Source organism: Vipera berus (genome assembly GCF_964194415.1).
Source record: "Vipera berus genome assembly, chromosome: 3".
In the NCBI taxonomy this organism is placed as follows: domain Eukaryota; kingdom Metazoa; phylum Chordata; class Lepidosauria; order Squamata; family Viperidae; genus Vipera; species Vipera berus.
Genome location: NC_138204.1, coordinates 105,048,819 through 105,069,270, shown reverse-complemented (window position 1 = coordinate 105,069,270; position 20,452 = coordinate 105,048,819). Strand labels below are relative to the sequence as shown.

At 40.6% G+C, this 20,452-nt stretch overlaps 1 protein-coding gene across 1 annotated transcript; it reads right to left on the bottom strand.

Moving 5' to 3' along the window:
- Positions 1-551: 551 nt before the first annotated feature.
- Positions 552-17,905, bottom strand: PTGS2 (prostaglandin-endoperoxide synthase 2). The gene is made up of 10 exons (XM_081322941.1): positions 17,561-17,905; positions 15,890-16,006; positions 15,263-15,406; positions 13,374-13,517; positions 7,069-7,250; positions 6,345-6,428; positions 5,881-6,127; positions 4,858-5,144; positions 3,614-3,761; positions 552-3,076 (listed from the first exon to the last, which is right to left on the bottom strand). Exons 1-10 carry the CDS (start codon positions 17,610-17,612, stop codon positions 2,673-2,675), a joined length of 1,809 nt encoding a protein of 602 aa, XP_081179067.1. The 5' UTR covers positions 17,613-17,905; the 3' UTR covers positions 552-2,672.
- Positions 17,906-20,452: the final 2,547 nt, after the last annotated feature.

Below are 20,452 nucleotides of genomic sequence, written 5' to 3'. Positions count from 1 at the left end.
GGGGCATTGATTTTAATGGGAAATACATGGTAATAGAGGCCTATACATTTTAAATCATATTTCCAAATTGTGGACTACCTATACCTCACCAGTAGGAAGGCGGAAACTCATGAAGGAAACTCCTCCCTTCTCCCAAGCAACTGAATTCTCAATATGCTTAGTTGAGGTGGGTCCATCTAATACTTAAATTAATCATCACTATCTACAGAGGTGCCATTAAGATCTTCTGAGTAGAATTCATGGATTAATTTATTCATCATTAAGTTTGAACTCTTTCCCCAAACCTAGTGGCTCCCAACCAGTGGTGGGATTCAGCCAGTTAACACCAGTTCAGCAGAACCAGTAGCTAATTTTTTGTTGCCCAGGCCCAGAATGGACTTCCAGAAGCAGCATCCACACAGAAAACAGGTTGTTCACATACTTGAATCCCACCACTGCTCCCAACCCATTCCAAAATGACTGAAATAATCAATTTTGAAATTCACCTTTATGATACTTTTTTTCAAAAAAAGAAACTTGAAATGCATATTAAAATTTATTTTTGACATTTTTATACACACTGTGAAAGTAAAAAATATAATTAAAATTATATCTTAATATAATTTAAATAATTACATCAATAAATTATATATTCATTTTCATTAATATATTTAAAAGGCCACAATTCAGAAAAAAATCTATTTCCTGCATGGAACTTATTTAAATTGTTAGGTTACATTCAGGAATTCTTTTGTCTCTTGTTTTTATAAAATGTTCTGGGAACTAGAAAATGAAGTAAACATATTTAATAAATATACACTTCAATCCAGCAGATTGTCAAATTTTCTCTGGGTTCCTCAACATCTTGGCTTTCATTTTGTACATAAGCAGCTATAATCTAAACACCCAACCAAGACCAGCTTGCTGAGATAAATTAATTTTCTTGGTTTTTATTTCTCTCTCTCCTTCTTCAAGAAATGGAAACCTATTATAAAAGCAAAATGACCTGTTTGATAAATACATTGAACAAATGCAGAAAAAAACATGATTCTGCAGCATGGCATTTTACAGTGTAGTACCAGTTATTACACAGCATTTATATAATACAAGTACTGTACAAAAGGCATGAAAGACAAACAGAGCAATGAAAGACGAGCAGATGAAAAGAGGCAACAATGACCAAGATGAAGCACTAAGGGAAAATATTAAAATTAAACATTCAGTTCAAGAAAGGGCAGGGTACTGTATTACTGAAGAAAAGACAATTTTAAAAAATCACAGCAATAAGAAATTTAAAGATACATGGGCGACCAATTTAAATAAGACAATGTTGTCTTAATAGTTGGACATAATCTGCTAGAGTTTCTTCTCTGTAAGTTCCAGTGACATAACACTAACAGCAACAAGACTTTATTAAAAGTACCCTAATGGTACTCTGATTATCCTGAGATTTCTTTTTCTAGCCAGAAATATTTTTCCCTTTCATTATTCATCTTTTAAAAATAATCTTCACACATGCCATCAAAGTTGGGTACTAATTAGGGCCTTTTTCCCTCCAAAAAGTAAAACTCTTAGCAAGTAGTATGTTAGACCCTATTAGATTTCAATATTTCTTCAACCATACAAAATATTTAACATTTAACAAACATAATACAAAAAAAGCTGCATTTTTCAAGTTTTAAGTGAACTACAGAATCTATAATCTACCTGAACACTCACAATAGTATTACACAAAATGTAGTGTTAAAGTATTAATGTTGAACTGGCCTTCTTTGCGTAAAGTGCAATGCTAAAAGAGAGATTCCAGACTTCAAAATCATGCTGAAAACCAGCAAGAGTGTCAGGGTTCTGGATAATTACATCCAGAACTCACACTTCTCCCCTATGGAAGAAAGGCTCTTCCCCACCATATAAGCGATATAGGAAAATAAAATAAGTTAGTTATCACATACTCTGTGGAAACCTGATGGCAGTTTCTGAAAAAACTGAAAAACAAATTGTATTTTGATGGGATTACTTGTTCCTATTTATTTAGTAAAGAGATATATAGGAACTGCATCAAAAAGTAATGCCTTTTATTTAAAGGAAGATGATAATTTTTTAAATTGAGATGAAACTACTCAGGAAATGAAATTAGGTTGTAAAAAAATTCTGTTTTCAAAATCTTACAATTTCTCATACAAAATTCATTTTCTGCTTCCTAATTTTGTACAGTTAACAGAGAGCCAATTTAAAGATATCATAAATTTTTGGTCAATAAATATTGCAAAAGTGCATAACTCCCCACTTTTCTATTCCTCATTTATTTGGTAAGGCCATTTCTTGAAGGAGTTAACTAAACACTTTTTTGATGTTGAATTAATAATACATAACCTGCTATACCATCATGATGTCATGTTAAAAAAAACCACTCAAGATTATTGTTTGGGTTTAAAGCACCAAAACTGTGGTCCTTAATCCATTTTAGAATATCTCATGTATCTCATTATGGTACAGAAAATATAATGAGGAATGAAGAGAACCTGTCCTGCAAATCTAAGCAAGAACCCCTTCAAGTCAGACATCCTGAATTAAATGTCAATGCACAGGAATCAGACATCCTGAATTAAATGTCAATGCACAGGAAAATATACAGAGCTCCATTTGAAATATAAATAAATATTGTTATATAAATAAATTAATAGTGATTCTTTCTACAATTCAGTTGACCGCTCTTTGAGAAGTATGGCAGGGCTAATTTCATCTATCGACCTACTGGATGCACTGACATTGTTTGTTGCCACTGTTTCAGAGCTGATGACATGGAAGGCTGTGACAGGGCAGCCCTTCACATTATTGCAGATGAGGCTTTGGAGTGAGGCTGTATTCACGATGTCAAAGCCCACTCTACCTCCAAAAGTACTTGGCTTCCAGTATTCAGGTGAGCAGATGACATTTCCCATAAGACCTTTCAAGGAGAAGGGAGCCCCAAGTTCAATCATGGTCTCACCAAAGATGGCTCCAGGACGTGGCTTTTCAACAAGAAGAGCAGGGTATAATTCCATAGCATCAATATCTCCATAGAGCTCTTCAAGTTCTGCAGCCATTTCTTTCTCACCTGTAATAAAGATATTTGTATTCAATACAAAAGAAATTCCTTCTTCTTGATTTGTGACTACATCTACGTGTTTCTTTTAAAAGTAGAATCATTAGCTTATTTTTACTTTTTATTTTAAATGATACATTATCAGTTAATATTTATAAATTTGATAAAATATATTGCTTGAATATTGCATTTTAATCTTGGTGACCCAGCACAGAACATATTCAGACTCAAATCAATGGACCTTGCTACTTTCAATCCCTTAAAACAAGGGTGGTGCAATTCTTCCTAGCTCAGGGTCACAATCTGCCTTAAAGCATAGCAGAGATAGGTATTTCATTATTAAAATTAATGTAGCTATTACAATAATTCTGTGTATTTGCAACTCTCTATGCATTTCCCCCTTGAATAAAAGTTATAATTCAATGGCAATCAAGTGAAGCTTTTTAGGTTGTGTACCCTTTCCTTAACTGGAGATGCAAAGAATTGGAGTGGAGACACAAGAACTACCTTTGAGATACACATGCTTGTTTGCTTGCATGCATGTCTTACCAGTAAGTTCTTCAAATGATGTGAAAGGTTTCAGCATAAAGAACTTTCGGTATTCATTCAAGGATCGGTACCTCATCTGCCGGCTTTGATCAATAGAAGCTTTAGCTACTTTCTGCACGATAGCAGGAACATTCCTACCTCCAGCTACCTGGTGGCAATAATAATAATATGAAAAATCACAATAAAAACACAGTGCAAATTATGTTAGACCAGAGAAAACAAGTATTATTCATTTAAAGGTTATGCTTATTGATCTCTTGCTCTCAAATAATAATATGTAACAGGAAAGATAATATAGTTTATTATACCTTTCGCATGGATTTCCCTTATCTTATCTGACTACCCAAAGAGAACTATTTTCTAAATTAAATTGATTTGGCTACTTTAGTCACTTATTTGTATTATCCCTGAAAACTATCAAAATCTAGTTTTCACAGAGAAATGAGTTGACATTTTACACATTCTCAGATCTGGTTTATTAAAAAGACAGCTGGAACCCTTTTGGTGATATCTAGTTTTATATGTGGAATGATTAAACAAATCGAACTTTTTGTCATGTGCTCTGAAGCAGAAGCCCAGAGCATCCTCCTCTATATAAAAGGAGGGTACTTTTCTATGTGTCTAATATGAAACAATGAAATAGTATCCTTTGGCTAACTACTGGCTAACCTCTGTTGAATATGCCTCATGTAAAGGCCACTGTCAATATGAAGCATAAGAATATCAAGTCATATAAGCTATCTCAATTAAAATTTCAGATAGTTTCAGACCAAGTATTAATAGGACTATTCTTTTTCTGTTCTTAAAAGATTTTCAGATATGGTAGTGATTTAACAAAGGATAGCTATACTATTATAGAAGTTGGGAAATATACGTATGTATGTATGTATGTATGTATGTATGTATGTATGTATGAATGTATAAATGTATAAATGTATAAATAAATAAATAAATAAATAAATAAATAAATAAATAAATAAATAAATGTCTGCTTTCTCATGTCAGTTGAAATGCAATTTTGATAAAGGTGGAAGAAAGAGAAGAAAAGAGTGGGGTCCTTGGTGCTCTCTGAGCTTGCTTGTTTTCTTGCAGATGTTTCATTACCCAAACTAGGTAACATCATCAGTAGTTTGGGTAATGAAACATCTGCAAGAAAACAAGCAAACTCGGAGAGCATTAAGGACTCCTCAAGTCAACCCTAAGCTACAAATATTCTCCTTTATTAGAGGAGAAAAGAGTCTTACCCTTCCAGCCCTTTGTTTGGAGAAAGACTGCACCATGTGAGAAAGGCCATGTTCTAACATAATGGAATTGTTGTACATGAACTGCTGGTAAGTGTAGTCTTGGTTTTGGATATGAAAGGTATCAGGCAGAAGAGGATGCCAGTGGTAGAGAGTGTTGAACTCTGCTGCTATTCTGTTCTGATACTGAAATCGCTGGTTGAAAAGAAGTTCTGGATCAAACTTCAGTTTGAAATGGTATCCACTTAAATGTTGCACGTAGTCTTCAATCACAATCTTGATGGTTTCTCCTTTAAGAAAATACACAATAAATGAGCATTGTAATTTAGATTGACAGCACCAAATACCTAAACCCACTATTCCAAAATGGTTTATTATGTGCCTGGCAGAATCCTGTACTGTAACTACGCCAAATAATAAGCAAATAATCCCAATCAATGTAAGAAATGATCTGTCTTGACTAACATTATATTTCCCAGTTACCGCAAAATGACTCTGTGAAGTTCAGACACAGATTACAGCTGTAATAACCATCTTTTGGAGTTTTCATTCAGCAAATGGTGTTCAGTTAGGTAATGCAAATTGTAATAGGTTGCATTGATATCTGAAAAATGCATTATAAGACAGGTTCATTCCCATATTCTTTTCTACAACTGTGTCTGTCTCCATTCCCCCAAATTTCCAAAGATTATTATTTTCTAATAGTATGCTATTTGGTTCCTTTCTTTGAAAATTCTATAGCTATTCTAGATACACCTTCTTATTCTGAGAAAGTGGGATATATTTATGTTTCTCATCCTGCCCCAAACCATTTTTTGATGGCATACTTGAGATCACTCTCAATCTAACATTTCTTTTTGTTCAAAAACTCCTTTACAGTTCAGCATTTGAACTGGCTTTATACAACAAACTTCTACTTAATCACTGCAGCTTGTGGATGCTCATAAAACCTTCCCTTTACATTTCTGAATAATATTATTTTTTAGATTTCACACAAAGCTGTATGTGTAATATTTGTTAAATTACCTGTCAAAATTAGTCTGGCAGTCTGAAATAGTCGTTCATCATCCCATTCTGGGTGTTCTCCCTTAAGAACGGCACAGACCCGATTATGTTCCCGGAGCCACAATGTGGCATACATCATCAGCCCTGGAACCAAGCCAAAGACCTCCTGTCCTACAGAAAATTTCAGGTGATCAGGGACGTGGGGTGGATAGATCATTTCCGCCTGAGTTTCTTTCACAGTAGGTGGATACATTTCTCCATCAATCATCTGTAATTAAAAAACAAAAGTAAATAAAAATTGCATTTTCATACATGCAATTTATAAAAAACAGAATTCTGCCCTACTCAACGTTACTTCAAATTTGTAATGGAAAAGTTAGTGAGTTTGAGCCTTCCACTTTCTTTAGATGAATTAGTTCTTTCTTTGTAGGGCAGCACTGTCTCAAGTAGAAGTGAAGGAATTTCTCCAGGAAACCTAAACCCACCTGAAATTTTAGCTTTCCATCCTTAAAAAGTCTTAGTTTCATCTGCCTGTCCAAAGTCTCTCCATAGATGTGACTAAGATCAACCTGTTCATAGAACAAAAGACAAAAAGTTAGAAATCAGTCTTCAAATGAGACAGAGAGAATACCTATAAATACAGTGAATGCCAGCCAGGAATCATTCCTATAATGTTCTAGAGCTCCATATGACACAGTACTGGAGGGGACAGCAGGAGGGGGAACAATAAAAGAGCAAATTCCCTTGAATCAATGAAATTTCAATAGCCTATTATCCAGTGGTGGAATTCAGATAGGTGAACAACTGGTTCTCTATGTGGATGCTGCTTCTGGAAGTCCGTTCTGGGCCTGGGCAACAAAAAAATAGCTACCGGTTGTGCCAAACTGGTGCGAACCAGCAGAATCCCACCATTGCTATTATCTCATGCAACATTTGAGCACAACCCAGTCAAGCATTCTGAAAACTGCCAGTATTAACCTTGGCCAGATCCAACATTTCAAGTGCTTAACTATATTTATAAAAGTTATATTCTTTGTTCTTCTAAGATGCAAAGTGAATGGTTTTCTTAAAGACATTCTTGGCTCTTAGAAGATGCTGACATTTCTGCTGCTCCAGTACAAATGCTTCTCCAGTATTTTCAAGATAATTACTCTTAACACAGCACTTAACAAATGTTTTGTTTGTTACAACTCATCTAATTAAACTTACCCCATGCCCCAAACCTTTTGTGAAACCTGGTCCTTTCTGAGTATCTGTCTTGAAGTACTGGTGAGTGAAATGCTGGGCAAAGAAGGTGAACATGACATTTGTGCCTTGAGGATCAGGAATGAATTTTCTCCTTAGCAAGAATTTTTCTACAATCACTTTTGAATCTGGAAGCTGCTTCTTGCCTGAAATATAAAGCAAACATTTATTTTCTGCTTCTTCCTGAAATACAATTCCAATAAGAAGGAAACATAATACTCATGTATAAAATATTGCTACTTTTTTGCAGATTAGAATTGATCTACATAATTATGCTCCAGCACAATGGAGTGCTTGTCTAGTCTCTTGTCTTAGTTTCAAATGGTGACTAATTCTGGGGAGCCCAGAGAAGCATGCAGCTGTGGGGTTGGCTATTGCCCTAAGGCCTCCCTTGCCTTACAATTAATCAGCCCTGTCTCTAAAATTTAACTTTGATGTTCTGTTCTTATATTTTAGTACTGTACACCATCCAGAGTCCATCTCTGAGTGAAAGAGGTGGTTCAAAAATGTGAAAATAAATAAATGCATGAATTTTGTTGCCATTATAATTCTCCAGATATATTCATAGAAACACCCATGCCCCATTTCTTTGACAAGCTTGGCATAATATGTCATTAGAAGAAAATCTGCTATATCAAGTACTCAATATATGACTTTTTCTAATATTTAAGTTCCATTTGGGCATTTGCTACTTATGTTTCACGACAACTTGTTACTCCATTTTATTTATTTATTTATTTTATTTATTTATTCGGTTTATATACCGCCCTATTCCCAAAGGACTCAGGGCAGTTTACAAGGCAAAATTTAAAAAACAATCCAATATAGGACTTCCGGTGGCGACGCGGCGCCGAAGACAGCCGCCTCCGGGCTGTCCGCTCCACAGCTGTGTTTTTCCATCGTAAACAGCGCCGATCAGCTGTTTAGATGGATTTGAAGCCCCCTCCTCGGGAGAAGAGGAGGGGGTGAGGCCCCAGGTAGGGGTTGAGCTCTCCGGGGCCGCCTGAACTGAGAGTTTGGGCGGCTGAAGGATTGAGCCCCACCGAAGCCTGGGTTGCTCCGAGCTGCGCAGTGTCTCTGCTCCGTGATTTTTGGAGCAGAGCCAGGCGTTAGCAACCACCCCTGCCAGAAGGAATACTTTTGAGTATAAAGATGCAGGCAGAGCGGTACAGGAGGTCAAGGTGATGTGGACTTTTATTTTTACTCTCTAGCTCAACGGATTTTATAGCTTTAAAGTGAAAGTGCGCAATAAGTGAAAGTGACGAAAGATGGCGGCCAAAACTTCTAAAGCTCTTCGGAATGCGGGGTTTTCCCCGGTGCAACAGACCTCATTGCAAGCTTTGCTTCCTCCTGTACCTCCTCCGGCGTTGACGCCTAAGGATTTACAAGATGCCCTTGAAAAGCATTCACAATTAATATCTGATATGATGGATGAAAAGTTGAAAAAGCTGGAGGAGAAGTTGGAGAAGAAGATGGAAGAGAAGTTTAGAGCAATGAGGGTAGACATGTTGTCTATGATTGAAAGTGTAGCTGAATGTGTGCAACAGCTGGATGCAAAAGTGGAGGATCTCAGTCAAAAGAACTCTATATTAGAAGCAAAGGTATTAGAGAATGAAAATATAAGGGATAAAGTGGACGGAGAATTGAGCCTCGCTCAGTATCATCAGATGCAGTATGCTATTAGAATTAGGGGCTTAAAGGAGAATTCTAAAGAAGATTTAAAGCAGCTGATCTCTGAAGCTTTGGAAACGGTATTGGGCCAGCCAGCATCTGAAATTGAGGGAAGTATGGATAAAATTTTTCATGTTAATTCATGGATTGCAAGACAGAGGAAGTTACCCAGAGATGTGGTGGTCTATTTTACAAAGAGAGTAATTAGAGATGAAGTCATTCAAGCTGCTTATGATACTAAATTGGTAGTTGCTGAGCAAGAAGTCTTGGTTTTAAAAGAGATTCCTCCAAAGATTTTAAAGAGAAGGAAAGATTTTGCATTTCTTGTACAGGAACTTAAGAAATGTGATATTAAGTTCAGATGGGAGATTCCAGTTGGACTGGTGGTGATGCATGAAGGTAAAAGACATCGTTTGGTTACTGTGGCCCAGGCACGTGATTTTTATAGCAATGTGTTAAAAGCAATCCCCCTACCACTTCTGGAAGCTGCAAAGGGATATGGTGAGGGAAAGCTTCAAGAAGTTGCAGATAAACAGACAGAGGAGAATGGTGCTGGAGGGGATCAAGTTACAGTCTCATCGGTTGCTGCAGGAGAGCAGAGGATGACGCGTGCCGCCCTAAGACGAGCGAGACGAGAGCAAGAGCAAGACCAGCAGAAAGTTATGGAACCTCCAAAGCGTACTTACAGTGAAGCTGTGGGAGGGGCGCGGTCTAAAGAAGTTGAAGGGGTCATTTCAGATATGCTCCAAAAGCTTTGGAGTGTCAAGATTGGTGACTAAATTTCTAATTAGAATGTCAATGGATTGAATTCATCATAGAGGAGAAAGAAAGCTCTTTAATATTTAAAACAATTTAAGACTGATGTTATTTGTTTGCAAGAAACGTATATTAGGGTTGTGGACTAAAAGTATTTGTACGCAAGCTTCTAATCAACAACAAGTTGATTTTTCTTAACTTACTATAAACAAAGGTTACCTAATTGGATTATAATTTTTTTTAAATTTTTTATTTTATTCTTATTGGAGATTGGAATGGTGTCCTAGACGTATAGATGGATGATCTGGAACTGCGAGATATTTGGCGTGATATATGCAAGAACTATTTTTGATTATAGTTCAGTTTGGTTGGAGATTAATAAGGTTAATAGAGATAGGCGCTTTTGGTGCGTAATTGAGAATTTGTCTAGAGATTAGAGAAATGTGGGAGAATGTAAATAGTAGATGAAAGTTTTTTCTTTGAAATTAATATGAATAAGGATTGGGATTAAGAAATTTTATTTAGCATTTGAGTAAAATTCCTTTTCTGTTTTCTTCCTTTTTTTTCTTATCTGTAATATTATTACTGTTTGTAATCATTTTACATGAGCCAGAGGGTGATAGAATTAATAGTTTATTGTTGATAGCATATGGATGCTTATGTTTGTTTTTCATTTTTATACCCTGTATTTAGCTCTGGGAAGTCGGGGGGGGGGAGGTGGGAATAGGGGAGAGGGATAGGGAGGGTTAGATGGGGGTGGGGGAGGGGGGATTAAAGTTAAAATGTATTGTAAAACTTTTTAAATAAAAAAAACCCAATCCAATATAAAATTAAAATAAATTAAATTAAGTCTAGCCACAAAAATTAAATCACAATTTTAAAACATTAAACCCCTCAGTCCAGACCAGATAGCTCAAAGAGCCAGGTTTTTAGGTCCCGGCAAAATGAACGAAGGTCAGGGGCAGTCCGGAGTTCCGTTGGCAGTTGATTCCATAGGGCAGGCACGCCCACAGAGAACGCCCTCCCCCTGTGGATCGCCCGTCAGCAATCCTTGACCGGCGGTACCCTGAGGAGGCCCTCCCTGTGGGAGCGCACAGGACGATGGGAAACTGACGCTGGCAGCAGGTGCTCCCTTAGATAATCCGGGCCCATGCCATTTAGGGCTTTATAGGTCATCACCAGCACCTTGAATCTCACCTGGAGGGCAACTGGAAGCCAATGCAGCTCGCGGAGAAGAGGTGTTACATGGGAGTATCGGGAGACTCCCATCACAACTCGCACGGCTGCATTCTGCACCAGCTGAAGCCTCCGAGTAGTCCTCAGGGGCAGCCCCATGTAGAGAGCATTGCAGTAGTCTAGCCGGGAGGTCACGAGCGCATGGGTGACTGTGCATAGGGCATCTCGGTCCAGATAGGGCCGTAACTGGCGCACCAGGTGAACCTGGGCAAAAGCCCCCCTGGCCACGGCTCCTATATGATCTTCCAAACTGAGCCGTGAATCCAGGAGGACACCCAAGTTGCGGGCCCTATCAATGGGAGATAACACCTCACCCCCCATAGTTAACGATGGAAAAGATTGGTTAGTCTGAGATGCCGGTATGCACAGCCACTCAGTCTTGGCAGGATTGAGACGAAGCCTGTTTCTCCCCATCCAAACCTGGATCGCTTCCAGGCAACGGGACATCATGTCGAGGACATCACTGGGTTGGTTCAGGGTGGAAAGAAAAAGCTGGATATCATCAGCATACTGATGATACCCCATCCCGAAACCACGAATGAGCTCACCCAGTGGCTTCATATAGATGTTGAACAAGAGGGGAGAGAGGACCGACCCCTGAGGAACTCCACAAACGAGAGGCCTCGAGGCGGACCTCTGCCCTCCCGTCAACACCGACTGCGAGCGGCCCAGGAGGTAGGAGGAGAACCACTGTAAAACAGTGCCCCCCACTCCCAACCCCCTGAGACGCCGTAGTAGGATACCATGGTCGATGGTATCAAAAGCTGCTGAGAGGTCTAATAGGACTAGGACAGAGGAACAAGCCCTGTCCCGAGCCCAGCAGAGATCATTCACCAGTGCAACCAATGCCGTCTCCGTGCTGTACCCGGTCCTGAAGCCCGATTGGTATGGGTCCAGATAATCAGTTTCCTCCAGGAACAGAGGGAGCTGAAGTGCCACCACGCTCTCAACCACCTTCGCAAGAAAGCAAAGGTTGGAGACCGGACGATAGTTGTTCAAAATAGCTGGGTCCAGGGCAGGCTTCTTGAGGAGGGGCCTCACCACCACCTCCTTCAAGGCGGCAGGGAAGGTACCCTCCCTCAAGGAAGCAGTTATTACTGCCTGGAACCAGCCTCGTGTCTCCTCCCGGGCTGCATATACCAGCCAGGAGGGGCACGGGTCCAATAAACACGTGGCGGAACTCAGTCTCCTCATGATCCTGTCCACCTCATCTGGGGTCACAGGATCGAATTCACTCCAGGTAACATTCTCTAGACCGCTCGATTCCTCCCCGTCAGTCTCTGCCCAGTCAGAATCCAAACCGGCTCGAATCTGAGCGATTTTGTCCGTCAGATGATAGCTAAACTCCTCGGCTCGCCCCTGCAAGGGCTTCTCCCTCACCTCCTGATTAAGGAGGGAGCGAGTCACCCTAAACAGGGTGGCCGGGCGATTATCTGCGGATGCGATGAGGGCAGCGAAGTAATTAGACTTCGCTTTCCTCATTGCCACAACATAAGACCTTGTAAAGGTTCTTAACCGCAACTGGTCAGACTCAGACTGGCTGGACCTCCAACAGCTCTCTAGACCTCGTCTCCGATGCTTCATCTCCCGGAGCTCCACAGAAAACCATGGAGCCCACCAGAATCTGCGCCGGGTCAGGGGTCGCAAGGGTACAACACGGTCGAGCGCCTCAGTGGCAGCCCTTTCCCAGGCATCCACCAAGGCGTCAGCCGGGCTGTGAGCGAGGGGGATAGGTATAGACCCAAGTGCCGTCTGGAACCATTCCGGATACATTAGGTGCCTGGGGCGGAACCACCTGGTCGGTTCCGCAGCCCAGCAGCGGGGGGTGGCATAGGGGAAGACCAACCGCAGGAGGTGATGATCGGACCATGACAGGGGGACAATAGTTGGCAAGCCTCCTCCCAGATCATCAAACCACTGCCCAGATAAGAAAACTAGGTCAAGAGTGTGTCCTCCCCCATGAGTCAGACCCTGAATTACTTGGGTCAGGTCCATGGCTGTCATGGAGGCCATGAACTCCCGGTCCAACTCAGACGACCCTCCCAGAGAAGGCAGGTTAAAGTCACCCAGAACTATAAGTCTGCGAAACTCAACCGTCAACCCTGAGAGGACATCGAGAAGCTCGGGCAGGGCCGTTGCTACACAGCTGGGCGCCAGGTTAGCAACAAGCCCAACTGAGCCCCAGGGCCACACCTCAGGAGGAGGGATTCACTCCCGCCTATCTGTACAATAGTGGTCTCCCGCGGACATAAGGTATCCCGTATAACTACCGCCACCCCACCGCCCCTGCCCTGAGCCCGTGGCTGATGTAACACACAGAAACCTGGAGGGCAAAGCTCAGTCAGAGGGACACCTCCCTCTGAGCCCAACCAGGTTTCTGTAATGCATGCGTGTTCCTCCTCAATCAAATCACGGATTTGATCAAATCAAATCAAATCATTATCCACATGAGTAAGCAGTATCTGTTAACAAAGTCTTGTCTCTTACGATTTCCTGATCTATGTTATAATATTACAGTTTTGGCTATTTGATCACAATTCCAGTTCATTTATGATATGAATTCCTCTTCCTCCAGTCCTCATGCAATGATTTGGTTTCCTCCTTACCTTTCACACCCATAGGGGTAGGGCAGTCATGATCCACTGGTGGAACAGCTCGAGCATAGTAGGAAAGATTGGAATAAACTTCCCAGCTTTTGAAACCATGATGGCTATTATAGGTTGGTGGGCTTTCAATTAAGTGGGATCTGGCTAAAAGAGGAAATGAGAAAAAATGTATTAATGTTAAACAACTTGCAACAACCATCCATACATTATCTCAAACATAAATTTAAAAAAGTATGTCCCAATAAGATGCAAAAATTAATTTCAGTTTCATATCTCTTAACTTCCAAGTTTAAATAATACAGTTGTTCAGCCTCAGTTTTGCTGTCAGTAAATTGGATATAATATTTTATCACAATTTTATAAAGGGCCTAAATAGGTTTCAGAAATCATTACTAATTATCTTATCAGGCTATAAGAATAATATGGAAAAAAGATGTTACACTGGATATATAAATAAAACCAGATGGTGTCTTAATAAAGTTCTAGGATGTTATTTGAAGGAACTAAAAATCAAGATTGCTAAAAAAGGAAGGATTTGTTTATTTGAGGAAGATTTATAGGGAGAAGGGCGGTATACAAATCAAATAAATAAATAAATAAATTATATATATATATATATATATATATATATATATATATATATATATATATATATATATATATATATATATATTGTTTTCTGAGGTTTTCGGGGAAAAACCCGAATGACCACACACACACACACACACACACACACACACACACACACACACACACACACACACACACACACATATATATATATATATATATATATATATATATATATATATATATAATTTATATATAGTGTGGAGATGTGGAAATTTATATATAAAGGGATGTGGTGGCTCAGTGGGTTAGGACGCTGAGCTTGTCGATCAGAAGATTGGCAGTTTGGCGGGTCGAATCCAGGGTGCCACGTAGCACAGTGAGCGCCTGTTACTCATCCCAGCTTCTGCCAACCTAGCAGTTCGAAAGCACGTAAAAATGCAAGTAGAAAAATAGGGACCACTACAGTGGGAAGGTAACAGCGTTCCGTGCGTCTTTGGCATCTATTCATGCTGGCCACATGACCACGGAGACATCCTTGGACAAGCGCTGGCTCTTCGGCTTTGAAACAGAGATGAGCACTGGCCCCTAGAGTTGGAAACGACTAGAATGCATGTGCGGGGGAAACTTTACCTTTTACTTTATATATATATGTGTGTGTGTGTGTGTGTGTGTGTGTGTGTGTCTGTGTGTGTGTGTGTGTGTGTGTGTATCTCTGGTAATCCTTAATAGAATTTTGCTGACCAGGACTGAAGGGATAAGGCTGACCAGGACTGAAGGGATAAGGCTTTAAGAATTGGTTTATAGATAAGAAATGGTGTATTTTAAAAGAAGATGATAAGTTACTAAAGTTGTTTATACTTGGTATGATGAAGTCACTATTTTATATATGTTTTCTTTACTATATTTTTATTTTTATTTTCTATTTTTATTTTTAATATTTAAAATAAATAATTATTTAATATTCTCTTTAAAGAGGACCATTTATTTTTTATTAATTTTTTTATACCCATATCACTGTTGCAGTGACTCTGGGAGCCTTACAAAGTGATACCAAATTACACCAAACTCATATATAAAAAAACCAGAACTTCAATTTACTGTAGCTTTGCAAATGCCATGACCAGCTTTTTATTAGCAATTTTAATCAATGTATAAATTCTCTAGAAGGGACAACTTGCTACAGCTATGATTAAGATTACACTCTTCCTTACTTAAGATAGCTCAAGATTTAAGAAAGTCACTGAACTCAATAAGACTGATTTCCAAGTATACAAAACAAGCTTAGCCAGTACGAGCAACAGAGTTGGAAGACTTACACATTAGAACGTATCTCATTATGGCATTGTGGAGGAATGGAATGTTGTTGATTATATCCCAGATGCCTTTGAAGTGTGTGAGTATATAGTGTACTGTGTCTGGAGCAGGCTTTAACTTAAGTCTGAGCCAAGTATAAAATTCCGCTGCAGGAAAAGTATAGAAAAAAAATGTATTAGGAAACTGCCTTTTATCAAGTCAGATGATTGCATGATATACAGTAGTTCAGTACTGTCTGTCAGTATTTCTTTTGCAGACTACTTGAAAAGAGATATCCAGCAGATATTTTTTAAAAAAATAAAAAATTTAGTCAAAGCACAAATATAATAAAAATGTTACTCTTTGGTTTGTCAACACCATCAAATTCACAAAAGTTATAGACTGTAGGCTTGAGCCTATGTATCTTGTTTGCTTAATTACAGATGATTAAAACCTCCCCCACTTACCGCCCTTAACCCTTATAGTACACCCTTACCACAGAACACTGTCCCTAGGCTACATAGATAGAAATCTTATTTTCAGACACTTAAAAAGAAATCTCTCCTTAATCTGCCCAGTCATAATCTGTAAAGATTATGGTCTTTCTCTTGGAAATTCATTATATCAATTATATTTTCAGAAATACATACGCTTAGTGCAATTTTCTCCATAAAAACCAGTCCGTGTACAATCACATTCATATTGATCAAAACCTTTCGTCATGCAGAAACCTCGGTTTTGGCATGGATTTGAACAGCAAGGATTGGCTAAAATAGAATTAAGACAAGTGAAGCAGTTTGAGTTAAAATCCTGTAAAGTCCCAGCAAATTAGCTCCATCAGTGCAAATACACAAATCCTTTAAGTTAATTTTCATTCAGTACCATCAGATCACATTTGCTCTATGAAGCATCTTGCTATACCTTTGAGATTGACAAACCTCATCCAAGGCACAAAAAGCCACATGGTAACTAGTTTTAGCAGCCAATTTTTAAAATGCCAAACTACCGAAAGATCCCAAAAGTGGTTTGTGACTTGGGGGGAAAGAAGGCTATCATAGACTGTGAGTTAACTGACTGTTATAAGCTATATTATTAAATACTTGAACATGCTTTGTTTCTCCACTGATCGCTGTTTCAAGATGATATGTTGTTAGATTTACATTCTGCCTCGCCTTCAGGAAAATTAGATGGTGTACATTTCTTCAGATTTTCTACTTTTTCCAATCTTGTCTCCATCCCCAACACAGTTGCGATAAGGGAGCATTACGTCCCAAATTCACCCAGTGAGTTGCCATGGCTGAGGATGGACTGAAGATTAATATTTTAACCATTGTATCATACTGGCTCCAGAAAGCAGTAAGTTGGTATTATTTAGGCTTTTCATCTAAGGAACTTTTCAGCCTTATTTGAGATGCCAACAATTGATCCTGGGAGTTTTGTTATGAAATGCTTGTGCTCTACCGATGAGCTTTTTGCACTACAGTGAAATAGACAAACGGTTGAATATTAATTTCAGCACTAGTGGGAAGGACAGTGTCTCCAACCACATCAGAAGATGTCAGGCTAACTTAGGGCTGCAGGAAATGATGTGCGACAATCATAGCTTAATCCTCCAACAAAAAAGGCTCAGGGGCTGCTTAAGAAAGCTATGCACACATCTGTACTCTGTTGGCCTGGGTGTTGGCTGGGTAATAAGAGATCAGCCCCCAACCTTTTTCAGTCCAATATGTGTCAAACATATTAAAATAGAAATCCAAAGGGTCAGGAAATAAAATGAGGAAAAAACTGTGTTTGTTATTCCTCGTTGCAACCTCTTCCATATAACATTTCTGATTTCTACTTTTAACGTATTTTTTCAGAAAATTATCAATTTTGTCATATCAGAAAGTTACTTAAGGAACAAGAATGCATCTTTCTCTTGGGCTGAGTCCTGCATCTATGAAAATCATGAATTCCCCTAACCCTATACCTATTTACACTCTGAGCAAATCCCACTAAATATAATAAAAGTCACTTATAAAGCCAAGCATAACATTTTAAGATTGACATGCTTCCCACTTGCTCATATCCCAAACTGACCTTCTCTGACAACTGCCATCAAACAACCTTTGCACGTACCTCATTCTGCGTTTTTTTAAAAAATAAAGACTCACTCAACCTTTATTTCTGCGTAAAAGTAAAGGCATCAGGAGTGAAAATAAAAACCATATCCTTGAAAAGCTTCGGTAAAAGTCAAAAGAGAAAGCCAACAGTGGAAGGAACAAACAAACAAACAAACAAACAAAAAACCCCGTCGGGAAAAAAAAAATAGCAACACTAACCTGCTTGACTGAAAGCCAAGAGAGAAAATAAAAACGCGGCTGGAACAATCATGTCCAATTTTGGATAGAAAACAGCCAACTCGGCGTCCACTTTTCTTTTTCCCTTAACTTCTCCTGAAGTTTCCTACTCTGGGGAAGTTTCTCCGCGGCCGCGCTTTTCGCGAAAAAGCTATCCAGCTCTGCGTGACTCTGTGGATGTGATCCGGAGCACCTTTGCCCTTTATGCTCCCTCCGTGACTCAACTCCTTCCCGGAAGGCTTCCGGGACCGCCCTTCATACGCAAATAGGCTGGAATACTTTATGTTTGGGGTGGGATTTTCCTCAGGTAATTTCCACCAACTAAGATCCCTCCTCTCCGAGAGGCTCTGCCAAATCCCGGGGGAGGGGGGAACATGTTGCAAGTGGGAAGAGTAGAAGCGCTTGGGGAAATGCACGCAACACACTCGCCCCCTCCCGTCCGCATTCCCCTTCTCGTGAGGAGAGCCAAGAGGCTCCTTCGGGCGCCAAGAAAAGACCGCCGAAGTTGTTTGTCTTCAAACCTCGCGTACCCCGCTTGGGGCTGCCGTCTGCGGCACTCGTAATCCTGGCTCAAAAATCGCGAGCCTCCTTCTTCGTGCCTAGAGAGCGCACCAAAACAGTCCCCTCCGTTGATCTGATGGCTTTTCTATATTTGCCTCAGCTTCAGACTGGGCAGTCGTTGCTCCGTCGCCGATCTTCGCCTCACTCCTTAACTGCATGTGCTTCTCTCCACCATCCCCAAATACCCCCCTAATTTTCCTAATTAGTGTGGCCAGTAATAAACCACTACTTGGTTGCCGAAGCACTTCTCGGTTTTCCCGCAGCTCGGTTTCCCTTTTCTCCCCTTTTTTTCTTCTGCTGCTGAGAAGAACCATTTTTCTCGCAACCGCTTCCGGTGCGAGATTTCACCCGTTGCAGCACCGCGCTGTTTTTAAAACGGTCGCAATACCTTATTTTGAAACACGCTGGCATTGTCAGGTGTCCTTGGAGCACCCAAGGATTATTTACTTGGTTTTAAACCAAACAAAACTGCTTTTGAATGGTATCGTTTGTGTTCTTAACGTCTAGTTGTCACCCAACTTTTTTTGCGACCATATAAAGTCTTCCTTCCAGGGTGTTAATATTGGAACAGCCATGGAGGGATTCATCATAGTTCTCTGGCATACAAAACAATAATACAAGTTAAAATAAGATATGGCTCTCCAACATTGGGAAGTCTGTGGTCATATCTGGAGGTTTGAAAATGGGTTGTTTGTGCAATCACAAAATTGCTGTGTGAGGTGACTCTCCACTAGTCACTGGGGTTTCCCCCCCTCTTGAGATGAACTGCTCTCCAGATTCATCCTTGAATCAGCAAAAAATGATGCTGACATATTAATTTCCTATTGGCAACTAGGACATTTTGGCTCTCTTTCAACTCACTGTAGTTACCAGAGTTTCCTCCATTTGCAGCTAATCCATTTTATGAGAAAACCTAAGCTAGACTCTATAGAGCAGGGGTGTCAAACTCAATTTCATTGAGGGCCGCATCAGCATTGCGGTTGCCCTCAGGGGGCCAGGTGGGTATGGCCAGGGTGGGCGTGGCCTGCTGGGTGGGCGTGGCTAGAGTGCGTATGGCCTACTGGGTGGGCGTGGCCAGCTCTACATCGTTCGCATCAAGGGTGCGTATGGGGGCCTGGGCAGGAGTGGGACAGATCTGAGGGTCTCTGGCAGAAGGAGGGTCTCTGGGCCAAGGCAGTGGGGGGCCGTTCCCTCACTGTTTCCAGGATGGCTTCGTGGGCCGGATGAAACCACTTCGCAGGCCGGATCTGGTCCCCAGGCCTTGTGTTTGACATGTCTGCTTTAGAGCCAAAAAGGGTAACATCCAAAAGACAAAGATTTGGAGGCATCATCCTGAGATAAGCTAGTATTTGAAACAAAAAGTGAGCAATTTGTAGAGTTTTTCCAAGGGGAAGATGCATCTGTGCAACCTCACTATGTTCACAGGTACTCTGCTCTGCTCTGGGCCATATGGGGATGGTACCAAATCTGATTTGTTTCCCTTCCCCCCCCCCCCCGCACTCTGGGGAACAGAACAGAATACTCCCTTACTGCTCTTCAATACAACAATCTAGCATTTGTTCTTAACCCCCATTTGCCCATTGCCATCATCTTCTCCCAGTTATATGCCAGGGCTGTTCTCTTTTGCCTACAGAGGCCCCCCAAAGGGTCATTTGCATGCATAATCCAGATCAGCGAGTGTCACAGAAAGACAAAAGTATAGAGAGACCCTGTCAAAAAAAAACACACGAGAAGCAAAAAAAAAGAGACAATGTTCCTAAAGCAGTGACAGGCACCACAACCTTTATCCACATGACAACTAAATGCCCAGTAAGATTTAAGATAGATTTCAAATGCTGGATAGTCAATCTTCTGGGCTGGCACTATATTTCCTCTCTTAAGTTCTGCAAAGTTCCTGGTGTGCCACTCTAAGCGGCCTTCTTTGGGGGATAGCTTAAATCAGGGGTGTCACTCAATTTCATTGAGGGCTGCATCAGCATTGCGGTTGCCCTCAGGGGGCCGGGTGGGTATGGCCAGGGTGGGCGTGGCCTACTGGGTGGGCGTGGCTAGAGTGCGTATGGCCTGCTGGGTGGGTGTGGCCAGCTCTACATCGTTCGCATCAAGGGTGCCTATGGGGGCCCGGGCAGGAGTGGGACAGATCTGAGGGTCTCTGGCAGAAGGAGGGTCTCTGGGCCAAGGCAGTGAGGGCCGTTCCCTCACTGTTTCCAGGATGGCTTCACGGGCCGCATGAAACCACTTCGCGGGCCTGATCCGGCCCCCGGGCCTTGTGTTTGACATGTCTGATATAGAGCATCTAATGAGATGAATTGCAGC

Bases quoted from the DNA above. Each gene is read 5' to 3' on its own strand.
- PTGS2 (XM_081322941.1), bottom strand. From the start codon at position 17,612: ATGATTGTTCCAGCCGCGTTTTTATTTTCTCTCTTGGCTTTCAGTCAA. The intron at 7,251-13,373 runs GTAAGGAGGAAA...TTTATATTTCAG, and splicing joins TACCCCTATGGGTGTGAAAG to GCAAGAAGCAGCTTCCAGAT. The intron at 5,145-5,880 runs GTAATTTAACAA...ATTTTCTTAAAG, and splicing joins TGCCAGACTAATTTTGACAG to GAGAAACCATCAAGATTGTG.